The 12,074-nt window shown below is 46.0% G+C and overlaps 1 protein-coding gene across 1 annotated transcript in view; it reads right to left on the reverse strand.

The window, feature by feature from the left end:
• The window catches only part of FLT3 (fms related receptor tyrosine kinase 3), a 76,657-nt gene that overhangs the window by 17,900 nt on the left and 46,683 nt on the right, over nt 1-12,074 (reverse strand). The window contains exons 10-18 of the mRNA XM_030308360.1: nt 10,163-10,266; nt 9,317-9,428; nt 8,867-9,045; nt 7,446-7,552; nt 7,226-7,358; nt 7,033-7,137; nt 3,879-3,989; nt 2,227-2,380; nt 47-129 (exon numbers count right to left, since the gene is read on the reverse strand). Of these exons, the coding sequence (XP_030164220.1) occupies nt 47-129; nt 2,227-2,380; nt 3,879-3,989; nt 7,033-7,137; nt 7,226-7,358; nt 7,446-7,552; nt 8,867-9,045; nt 9,317-9,428; nt 10,163-10,266 (1,088 nt within the window). The remainder of the gene's footprint in view (nt 1-46; nt 130-2,226; nt 2,381-3,878; nt 3,990-7,032; nt 7,138-7,225; nt 7,359-7,445; nt 7,553-8,866; nt 9,046-9,316; nt 9,429-10,162; nt 10,267-12,074) is intronic.

Consider the following 12,074-nt stretch of genomic DNA (forward strand, 5'->3'; position numbering starts at 1 on the left):
TATCCGTTTCTGTTGTAAAGTGCTACTAATTAGAATAGAATATTACCTTCAGATTGAAATGAGTTCCCGTTGAACCCTGAGATATGATCCAAGTCCTGGCGTATCTGAACTTCTCTTGAACCAGGCATGCTATTAAAAAAAAATTATTTCGTCATTTATGTTCTTCTTCTGAGTAGACATTATATTTTAAAAAAATTACAATTCATCAAAGAAATGAATTCCAGTTATAAATGGGCTTTTAAACAAAAAGCACAGCATCCATTGGTCCATTTTTCACGCATGTGGGCATTAAAAACACGTGTGGAATTAATTGGGCTTGCCAAGTCTCACTAGGAGAGGAGTGATCCCCAGTCTCTGTATAACGTCCTTACAGTTCAAAGAGGACCTCATTCCGTCCTTGCCACAACGCGACAAGCTGGGTGTGAGAGTCACATTTCACAAAAGACTTGGTGAGATAAATGTGATTTGCTGAAATCACGAAGCTAACAAAACGTACAATTAGGACTCAGGCCTCTTCTGTTTCTAAAAGCTCACTTTCCCTGGGGTGCCTGGGTGGCTCAGTCGGTTGAGCGTCCGACTTCAGCTCAGGTCATGATCTCGCGGTTCGTGGGTTCGAGCCCCCCGCCGGGCTCTGTGCTGACAGCTCGGAGCCTGGAGCCTGCTTTGGAGTCTGTGTCTCCTTCTCTCTCTGCCCCTCCCCTGCTCATGCTTTGTCTCACTCTGCTTCTCAAAAATAAATAAATGTAAAAAAAAAAATTTTAAAGCTCACTTTCCCTACAAAAACTCATGTAATACGGATCTTCCATAAAGACTTCTAAGTGTTTTACCATCCTTCTGTCCTCAAGTTGGTCTTTGTAAATAAAGCTCATTTCCCTTTCCCGTGAAATTAATAAATAGTAACATCGATAATCTCTTTTATGGTTATAATGTAAAATTCTTCACCGAGGAATTCTGTGCGCATTGTATACAAGGATGCCATTTATTCCCGCGTACAATTTCACCCCAATTTACAATTTCCCTATCTTTGGAAAATGGCATCCTTTCAGACCACAAATATCCCTAAATTGCTTCAGTGGATTTAATAGCCCAGTGACCAGAATGAATCAAAGGCCCTGTTGAGCAGCATTACTTGTTACTAACCATGGAGTGCTGATCACACACATCCGACTCATTAAGAGACTCTATTCTAGAATACAGATGACATTATAGAATTTTCTCAGTTTTCGAATATGAACTGAGAAACGAGTGTAGAAGACAAGATTGGGGTGACGAGTATCAATCGGTTAAGGGCAAGTGCACAAAGACGCCCCTGGGGACCTCCATGGGGCCTCCCGGCTTTAAGATGCTAGGTCCCCGTCTCAGACCTTAGAAGGCCAAAGGCGTGCACTGAAAGCTACACACTTAGAAATCAAGGCTGGAATCTCAAACGCACCCTCCAAAAGTCACGCAGTAAAGACAAAAGTCTCTAACGATTGTGCCTTTAGAATAAGGGAGATTCCGCATATGGCAAGGACACAGGAATGCACTGTGGACTGAGGAATCATTCTATGAAGAACACCTCAGAGAAAGGTGTTACACGATGTTCAAGTAATTAGCAAGAAATTCCCAAGGATGAGGACCAAAGGATCACCAAACTCCTATAGCCCTCGTTTATACACACTAAAACAAGAAATCTCAACAGGACTGAGAATCACACAGGTTCCGCATGGATGGCAGAATATACAACGGGGGGCACAGGGACAAATGTTACCGCTTCTTAATTTTGCCCCATCACATTACGTCAATTGATCCGTTCTAATTTTTGAAAATCCAATTTATGAGTTCAGAGCAAAAGGCCCAAGACCTGAACTACTCTCAATGAGTACGTGGAGGGCTTTGGAAAAAGCATTCATTCTTTCAACTGGGATCTACGTGTCATCCAGCAGACGTGAAAGACAGAATAATGCACTCTTCCCAAAACTGAGCCTGGGTCCAGGGGTGTGATTCCGGCACAGGTGGACGGAGACAGCTACAGTCCCTGCACCACGGGAAAGCGAAAGGTCTCATTGTTCCAATCAGCAGAGAAAACTATAGCGAAGATAAGTGGCCTTTCTAGATCTTAGAACCCACAGAGCACACAATGCTGGACTATGGCCTTCAGAGACTGGCCAGCGGGGGGTGTTTAACCATCATATTTTGTCTGTGTTCTACGACATATAATTGTGAAACCTTGACCTTGTCTCTTACCTGGAATTTGGGTATGATTGGAAAGCGGGGTAAAAACTGAAATTGTGCTCCTTGAAAATCTCCGTCCACGTCCTGTGAAATTTTTCTCTCTTATTTCTTAGGTAGTTGAGAAGATCACCATAGCAACAGTATTCAAAAATCAAGTAAACTGGTCCTGAAATAGTGAGAGTTTTCATTACAGGCATACAAATACCAAATAACTTTTTCAGATGTCTGTGTGGCAGACAACATAATCTAAGAGAGCCTACTTCTCCCCTGACTTTGGGAGAGTTCAGCTTTGAGCTTATCTCTTCTTCTTTTTTTTTGTTTTTTTTTTTTTAAAGTAATCTCTATACCCAACGTGGGACTCGAACTCACAACCCCGAGATCAAGTCGCACTTGATCGGCTCCACCGACTGAGCCAACCAGCACCCCTGAGCCTATCTCTTCCTGTACAATTCAATTCCAGCTTTTTGCTCTAACTCCTTTGGAACGCGGTATCGTCTTGCCTTCTGCATGGGTGCTAGTTGCACCTGTTGCCTCGTCAATAACTACCGGCCACTTGGATTCTCCAGTTTGCAACTGGGAATAATATGCCAGCTGCACTGTGAGCACTTGGCAAATATATGACGATTTGCCATTTGCCGAGGAGGGAGAAATACATCACAAGCATCCTCTCGGATCCATTTTCTCTGTTTCCCATTTTTTGGTCCCAGTCCCAGAAGGAAGGACGCTTGAGCACATCCTTCAGGCGTTTCTTTTCTTTTTTTTTTTTTTTTAATTTTTTTTTCAACGTTTTTTATTTATTTTTGGGACAGAGAGAGACAGAGCATGAACGGGGGAGGGGCAGAGAGAGAGGGAGACACAGAATCGGAAACAGGCTCCAGGCTCTGAGCCATCAGCCCAGAGCCCGACGCGGGGCTCGAACCCACGGACCGCGAGATCGTGACCTGGCTGAAGTCGGACGCTTAACCGACTGCGCCACCCAGGCGCCCCTCTTTTCTTTTTTTAATGCTTATTTATTTATTTTGAGAGACAGACAGAGAAAGCGTGTGCAGGGGAGGGGCAGAGAGAAAGGGAGAGAGAGAGAATCCCAAGCAGGCTCCACGCTCAGTGTGGAGCCCGATGCGGGGCTCGATCCCACGAACCGTGAGATCGTGGCCTGAGCCAAAATTGAGAGTTGGACACTTACCCGACGGAGCCACGCACGTGCCTCCCCGTCCTTCGGGTATTTCTAAGCAGGAGTGAATCAGAGCGCATGCTCCGTTGAATTCTGGGAAAACGAACTCTGAAAGCCTGCCTTAGCTGTGCTTTATTTGAAGCCGCCCAAACAGGGCAGTGGCCAGGCTCTGCGGCCATTCTCGCCACTGTGTTTAGGCCAGTTTCACGGCCGGGGGAGAAGCTCCATCTGAGCAAGTAGAATGAGATACCACAAAGTGTACCCACAGTGCTGTTGCTGTTTTCGAATAGGTGAAAATTATGTGGCGTCTCCCCATAAAGAGAGGCCTTCTCTATACTGACCTATCTGATTTCAGAGGGTTCAACGTCTAATTCCACTTGGGTTTGGGGACCCACACTGTGACTGAGGAAAGAGGAGAAAATGGGAACAGGTGTCCTCTGGGTCTTCAAGCTGAAATATTTTTGATGAGATGTTTTTAGTAGGAACTGATTACCTGACAGCGTGCAGGCCCCCAGCAGATTTACGATATTCTCATGGTTTCCCAGGTGACTCATCATTTTGAGTTCGGACATGAGAGCCTCTCTTTCGGAACTGTCTGCTTTTTCTGTCAACGGAAAAGCGTACAAAATGTAAGGCTAAAGAAAAATAGGTATTTTAGGTCATTTAATAAACGAAAACTTTCTCCAGTTCGAATTTGCATGAAAAACTGTAATGCGTAAAATGGTCCGCGATTGTTAAGTAATAAGAGCTTGTGTTGAAAGCAGAGTTTCAAAGATTGCGGTATAAAAGTTGAGCCTAATAACGAGCCTTTCCCCTGGACGTTCCTCTACCCACCAAAAACAGAAATTTTTCTAGTGAACCCTCAAAAAAACCGAAATACAACAAAACAAAACACATGAAAAAGTTCGGAAGTATGCTGAAGGGAGAAACGTAACTTTTTTTCATTGTTTTGACTCTTGGATTTGTTGGGCATGGAGAGACAGGACAGGAATGTCTGCAAGGGTGGCCCTCAGGTCTAAAACCTCGTATGTGTCAACAGGTCCAATGGTGAGAAGGTCAAAGAGACCAGTTCCCACTAACCCAGTTCTCGAGAGACTCGTTGACTGATCATGAGAGCTACCAAAAAGGCTAGAATGCATCCATCGGACGATGCATTCTCCCCCCCGGAGATAAGTCTAGATAGCTCGGCAAATTGTCCTCATAATCTTGCTTAGAAGCATAGCGTAAGGGTAGTTACTGATAAACTCCCAGGTCTCACGTCAATGAGACTGATGTGCCCAGGTTGGTTGGGGCACCCCTGCCCGGGAGGGTGCTGGAGCCCTAGAAGCAGGGGCAGGGTCTTTGGATTTCCCTCTCCAGGTATCAGGCACCAGGCACCCACTCCACTGTTAACATCTTCTTTCCTATAGACGCAGTAACTTTTCTTTACATTCAGTGAAGAGTTGACTAGGTATTTTCAGGTGTCATTGCTTTGTCTTGGGAGACATCCTAGCCTGTACAGTAGCTCTTCCAGAGCACTGATGCCATCCATTTTGATTTAGTGAGCTGTCGGGGTTCTCTCACTGGGAGTGGGAGTGAGATTCTCCGCTGTGAGCACTGGGATCCCCTAGTACCTTGTGTCTTCTGCTTCGTGTTTTATAGGGATCTGTAGCTTTCAAATCCCCATGGCTTGCCCGTCACGACCAAAATAATATCTTTTATGGTGTGCTTAACTTTGCCAGAGCACTTTCATACCCCGTGACCTGACTTTCATTCATTCTCATCCATTCATTCACTCATTCACCCCTTCAACAAGTATTTATTGAATGCCTGCTGTGTATGAGGCGATGTGCCAAGCGATCGTGCCAAGCCAAGGGGAAGGAATGATAGCCAAAAGACAGCCCCTGTCTTCTTGGAGTTTAGAGTCTCCTGAAAAAGGGAGACGAGTAAATAAACAATTACAACCCAGTGTGGTAAATGCAAAGTGGCAAATGAATAGAAGGGGGCTGTGGGGTCATACAAGAGGGACGCCTAACCTAGCCTTGGAGGGGGGTGGAAGGGGACCCCGAATGCCTGAGGTAAGATAAGAGATAACCAGGCGAATTCACAGTGGGAAGGGAGGGAGAACATTCCACACTGAAGTAACAGAACGGGCAAAGATCCAAATGAAAGAAAACACAGCAGAACAGATACAACCCTGGCCCTCACGCGCCTTACGGACCAATGTGGCAGATGAGACACTAATGGAGTAATTAAGCAAATATGTCATCCCCACTGCGATGCGTTGCATGAGGAAGAAGGCCTACGGAGAGCTAACTTACAGCAAGGAACTTGATCTCTGTGGTGCGAGAGAAGGCTTCTCTGAGGAAGTGATATTTCTGCTGAGATCTAACGGAGGAGTGGGAGAGAACCACGTGAAAGGGGAAGGGTGGGCAGAGGAATCAGCCTGCACATAGGCCCCGGGATGGGAGGGAGCACGGATGGGAGGGAGCACGGCGCTCTGGAGGAACCGAAAGCAGGCAGCCTCCCAGTGAGTGAGGTGGGGAGGGTGAGGTGGGGAGGAGGGCAGCCAGACGCTGCAGGGCTGTGGAGACTCCTTCGGGAGTAATCCCGAAGCAGCGGGAAGTGCTAAGTGGGGAAACCGGTCTGCTTTGCATTCCATAACAGGCACTTGGGCCTCAACACTGAGAATCCGTAAGGAGCCCGTAGGGCCTGCCTGGAGGGCCGCTGCAGCCATTCTGGAGAGAGAGGTTTGGCCCGGGGTGGTAGGGAGGTGAGAAGAGGGTGGGTTCAAGGAACACGGGGCAGGATACCAGGCAGGGACAGCCTGTGGGGTGCTAGAACGGACCCGGTTTCAAGGATGCGGCCTCGGTTTCCGGTTTGCCCAACTGTGGGGAAGTCGTTGGCCAGTCGTTGGCCCTCGGCACCGATCACTGAGCGGGAGCGTCGATGGAGGGCCACGGTTGGAGGAGTTCAGTTCGAATTAGAGAACCTTTTGAGGGGCTCAGGCATTTGGACATAACCTGAGGCTCAGAAGGGAGAGCAACTGTGAGAACCCTTGGTACCTAGACTAGAGCCACGGCGGGGGGGGACACTGAGATAGCCTGTAGTGAGCATGCACGGTGCAAAGGCAGGAGGCAAGCCTTCATCAACAGTTGGTGGAAGACGAGGAGCCAGCAAAGGACTGGGAGGCAGTTGGACTGGGAGGAGGAAAGAGGCCCGTGAGACTTCGTTTGTTGGAGGTTGCTGATCGCGGCAGCAAAAGCCAACCAGAGGGCTCTTGCTGAGCCAAGGACGCTAGGGGGAGGGATGGCGGGGGAGCCACAAGTGGGAAGTGAGAATGCAGAGGGCTTCAGTTGGTTCTTCTGCCCAGAGTCTGTGTCACAATGTAAGAAACAACATCTGCCCGTAATAACAGTACCCCCTAATATTGAAGCTGGAAACACCTAACAAAGCCAGAAGAGGAAGAAGAGGTGGACTTTTGCATTCGTGACTTGGATTTTATACTCACGACTTGGTTGACACCAACCCCAGCCCAGTCCCCTCTTAGCCTTGAAAGTGTGGCACGCGGTAACCGTAAAAATGCTGCAGACGAGGAGAAGAGGAGGCGGGAGACGATGCCTCCCATTTTTGCGCACCTTTGTGGGCACCGTTCCACCTTACTGTACCTTTCAGCATTTTGACTGCCACCTGGATTGAGACTCCCGTTTTACTAATTCCGTAAGCTGTCGCATTCATCACTTTTCCAAAAGCACCTGATCCCAGGACCTTCCCTGCAAGATAATGGTGGGCGAGGGCACGTTAGAGACTTTCCAACAGAACGGAAACGCCGTGGAAACATCTGGACCATTCGATTCTCACCAAATTCTAAGTTTTCTCTTGGAAACTCCCACTTGAGATCGTATTCATATTCTCTGAAGTCAACGTAGAAGTACTCGTTATCCAAAGAGCCGGTCACCTGCACCATTTGCAGCTGGCTTTCGTACCTAAATTGCTTCAGAGATGAAAATAATGGGTCCATCAGCAACAGGCAGTTCCTCAGAAATAGGAAACAGGGATGGATTTTTACCTTTGCGTTTACCTTTTTGTACTTGTGACAGATGAGCATGGTTAGAACTGCGATGAAGGGAAGACAAAGCCCAAGGGTCGCGTAGAACAAGATGTTGTCTTGGATGAAAGCGAAGGGCACTGAAAGGAAAGAGAATCACTGACCAGTGAACTGGATAGAGTGGAAGCTCACTGGAGTTTCGCACATCCTGTTTGAGAAGCCATCCTTTGCAGTCCTTACAAGCACCTGACAAATACTCGCCTCCCCCACGGAAAATCGGGCAATGTTCCTGTAAAGGACAAGTTCCCTTCCTAGAAAATTTTGAATGATTTCAATCCCATTCTTAAAGATCACGTACTAGGGTTATACCAACGACATCTATTTAAACCCACAGGATACTCAGGTCCGACATTAAAAGAAAGAAGTTAGGGGGCACCTGGGTGGCTCCATTGGTTAAGTATCTGACTCTTGGTTTCGGCTCAGATCGATCGCACAGTTAGCGAGACTGAGCGCCATGTCGGGCTCGGTGCTGACAGTGCAGAGCCTGCTTGGGATTCTCTCTCCCTCTCTCTCTGCCCCTTCCCCCCATCACGCATTCTCCCTCTTTCTCTCTCAAAATAAATGAATAAACTTTAAGAATAAAATAAAATAAGGGCGCCTGGGTGGCTCAGTCGGTTAAGCGTCTGACTTCAGCCCAGGTCATGATCTCGCCGTCTGTGAGTTCGAGCCCGGCATCGGGCTTTGTGCTGACAGCTCAGAGCCCGGAGCCTGCTTTGGATTCTGTGCCCCCCCACCACCCCCCCCACCCCTGCCCACCACCCCTCCTATACTCGTGCTCTGTCTCGCTCTGTCTCTCAAAAACAAATAAGTGTTTAAAAAATGTTTTTGAAGAATAAAAAATAAAATAAAATAAAATAAAATAAAATAAAATAAAATAAAATAAAAAAGAAGTTTGTGTTTTCTGTACGAAGGTATCGTATGCATGGGAAGTTAGTTTTGGGATGCTGGTGATTTTAAACTATGTGTAGGCAGGCAGGTTTCAGACTTGCCTAGGTTAGAAGGGTTGTAAAAAACAAACTAGAAATTATAAAACAGCGGGCTAAAGGAACATAAAGAGATTCATCAAAAGAGAAAATGGGAGAGACCCCAAATCACTAAATTGGTTTCTCTAGAGTTGGATCTTTTGGTAGATACTTCCTATCCTGGGGGTTTATGGTTCTACCTGCGTCACTATAACTCATGAGTCATAATAACGTAAGGAGAAGTCCCTCTGCCCCTAAATTACAAAACAGCTTATGTTCAGTGGGGGATTCTTGCCTGACTCAAAAAAGACTTGTGTCACACCTAAACCTGTACGCTTTTGTAAAATTCCCCAAATAAAAGCCAACAACAGGGACTAACTTCTAGTGGGGAATTCCTGAAGGTGGTTCCTTACAAGAGCACCTGCTGTGTACCTGATGAGTTTAAAAGGATTGTTTCACAAGATGTGCCAAGGGAATTGTATGCACAGCACTTCACCAGGAATCCTTTTACGGCCTCACTCATGTTAAGAGTACTGCTTGATATCCATTGTCCAAACACTTTTCTGTTAGCCGTTTTATTCCAAATTCCTTCTGTGATTTCCTCTGTGCAGCTGAAAAGAAATGGCAGGGAAGTTAGACAGGCGGGGCCTAGCGTCAGATTGGAAGTTAGGGTTTGTCTAGTGAGCTTTAAAAGAGATTTCTTGGTTATAAGTTATCAGAGACAATCTGTGACCATTTAGAATTGTAGCTGACTCAGAAGGTAAGCATTTTAAATACTGCATCACTTCTTCTTAAATCGTATTCATGAGCAAGAGTCAATATGCCAGAGAGAGTATGAGTTTTATGTTCTTCCAACATAGGAGATACCAATGTCCTCATTACTTGGGAGACTTGTCTGAACACTTCTTCCAGATCCAAGATGGTAATGGGTACCCATCAGAGGAGCAAGAAGCCTGACTTGCTGATGATCCCTCGACTACCACCTGAGGTTTCCCTGTAGAGAAGAACATGTAAAATCAGCTCACGTGGTATGGTACTTTCCAGAAATGGCCTCAGCGTTCGCTTCATCTAGGTTGCCCATCTACTCCAAACAGTTTGTGCTTCTGGGAAGGTGTCTCATGCGCAGGATGACTCAAGACCTCTGGTTATTCCCTTTTTTGCCCCTTGTGTGGAACATTCTGTACAGACAGCCCTACCACCCATGTGCAAAACACTACTTTTCCACTGCCAGGCCCCTCCTGTAGACGGCTGAGATGTGCTCATCTCTCTACCTCCAAGAATCAAAACGATTCTTAGCTTCAGGAGAGAAACATCTATAAAAAGTCCAGTGAAATGTACTCTCATCTTTTTATAGGCCAAAGGAACAAATATTACTAAAACAAATAAATGTCAGGTAATAGGACTTTTAGCTGTTCCTTCACATGACCTTTCAAAGTACCAAAGTCAATAAGAGACCACAAGAAAGTACATTCAGAGAGGACATGGGAGAAGGTATCTTAGCCTCAAAGATGAACACAGAACAATTTATCTATCTATCTATCTATCTATCTATCTATCTATCTATCTATCTGTAAACAAAGCCAGTAGATTTGAAATAAAATTTCACCATACTTCAGTATATAAAAATAGCTTATGGCATCCCTTCTAAGCCTTTACTTAGCTCTTTCTGGTCATAGTTAATACACAAGTGATAAGATTAAAGTGAAATTTCTTGACAATTTAACTTACTTCTTATGTTCAGCGTGAACATTTTTGTGAATTCGGCATCATCGTTTTCTGCATGAAATATGTATTCTCCTGGCTGGTGTTTATGGTTGCAAAACTTAGATATGCTGTTTGAAAAAGAATTAAAGATACACTTAGCCAGATTCTTACAGGAGATGCTGAAATGAATGTCAGCGTGCACGGAAGTCTTTCTCGAGACTCTCACTCCCTGAAGTCCCGTGGACAGGTGTCTGTATGCCAGGCCCTTGTTAATCTAAGTGTGGTGTGGTCCACAGCCAAGCAACATCAGCATTGGTATTATCTAGGAGCTTGTCTGAAATACAAAATTTTAAGTCCCACCCCAAGCCTACTGAGAGTCTGCATTTTAAGATGATCTCCATGTGATTCATACGCACGTTAAGGGCTGAGAAGCCCTCGTCTAGGCTGGGGTTCCTAAGAGAGACAAGAAGGTTCCTGCCCCCACTCTTCTATACATTCTGGACTAGTCTGACTTCCCAGAAATATGGAAGAACCTCTATAGGCAGAGGACACCATAATCCCCCTGCTTCCTGAAAGGATGGCTCTCTGACATTGGCCCAAGGCAGGACCTATAATCAACCGTTGACTCACATAGCGATTAACAGTGATATAGGCTCAAATCCACTGAGTTTGTACAACAATCTTTTGGTGGCTCAAGCATCTCTGTGGATTGCTCATCAGCCACTCAATACACTTAGACATGGAAAACTTGATTTTGGAGATTATCCAACATGCCTACCAGGTACACGGGGTGCTCAATGTTGGACAGGGTAGGCGAGACAGGGGATCAAGGAGCTGTTGAATACGCCTTCGTGCATTGTAGAGATAGAAAACAAATCCCTTAAAACAGAATAAGATAATCTAAGGATTGTTCAGAAGCTATTTAATTAGGCTACCTCTCTCTCTATATAGCCAGCTTAAAGAAAAAAAGGGGGAAAAGACCACATACTGACAGGATAGAAGTGTTAACAGGAGAACACAGGGTGTGGAAACCAGACTTAAACTAGCAGCTATGTAGGATCCAAAGACCTATAAAATATGCTTCCTGTTCCCAAAGACCTCATCATCCAGGTGGGTGGACAACACTTCCACAGGTAGAATAGCTAAATCATTAAACTAAAGGCCAACAGAAGATTAGAGAAGGGAGAGGCCAGTACAGATGAGAAAAGTTCAGAGGTCTGCACAGAAGCAGGCAGGACTTGAGCTAGATCTTTGTGGATGAGTTTGTTTCAATGAGAAGGCAGAAGAAAAGCATCCAAGGTGGAGGCAACAGCTTTCCTTAAGACACGAGATGGGAACTCATTGCGTATGGCCACAACGGAGAGGAATGGGCAAAGCCTCTTGAGTGGAGCAGGAGAACAAGGGGAGATGTAGTAGAAAAGGCTGAATGGGTAAGGGGTGGGACTATTTATTTATTTGAGAGAGTACATGTGCTTGCAAGCAGGGGAAGGGCAGAGAGAGAGAGAGAGAAAGGGAGGGAGACAGAGAATCCCAAGCAGGCTCCATGCGGTCAGCAGAGCCCGATGCGGGGCTCAAACTCACAGACCACGAGATCATGACCTGAGCTCAGATCAAGAGTTGGGTATTTAACCAACTGAGCCACCCAGGCACCCCAAGCCTCATTATTTAGATTCACGGGGAAATCGGGAAGATGCTGTCGATTCCTGAGCAGGAATGGAACGTGATGAACGGGACCGTAGTTTAGGTGGTAGGAAAAGGTTACTGGAAAGAAGTCCGGAGGCAGCTGTAGCAACTCATTCATACATTCATTCGTTCACTTGTTCTACCATCAGTGGTAGAGTCCACTTATTGGAGGAATCAGGGGCACACCAGTGAGGTAGAAAAGGTAAGTTTCTGTTCTCACAGAATTTTCACGTTGCTGGTGACGGTGATGAGT

The sequence above is a fragment of the Lynx canadensis genome, chromosome A1 (genome assembly GCF_007474595.2).
Source record: "Lynx canadensis isolate LIC74 chromosome A1, mLynCan4.pri.v2, whole genome shotgun sequence".
Taxonomy (NCBI): Eukaryota; Metazoa; Chordata; class Mammalia; order Carnivora; family Felidae; genus Lynx; species Lynx canadensis.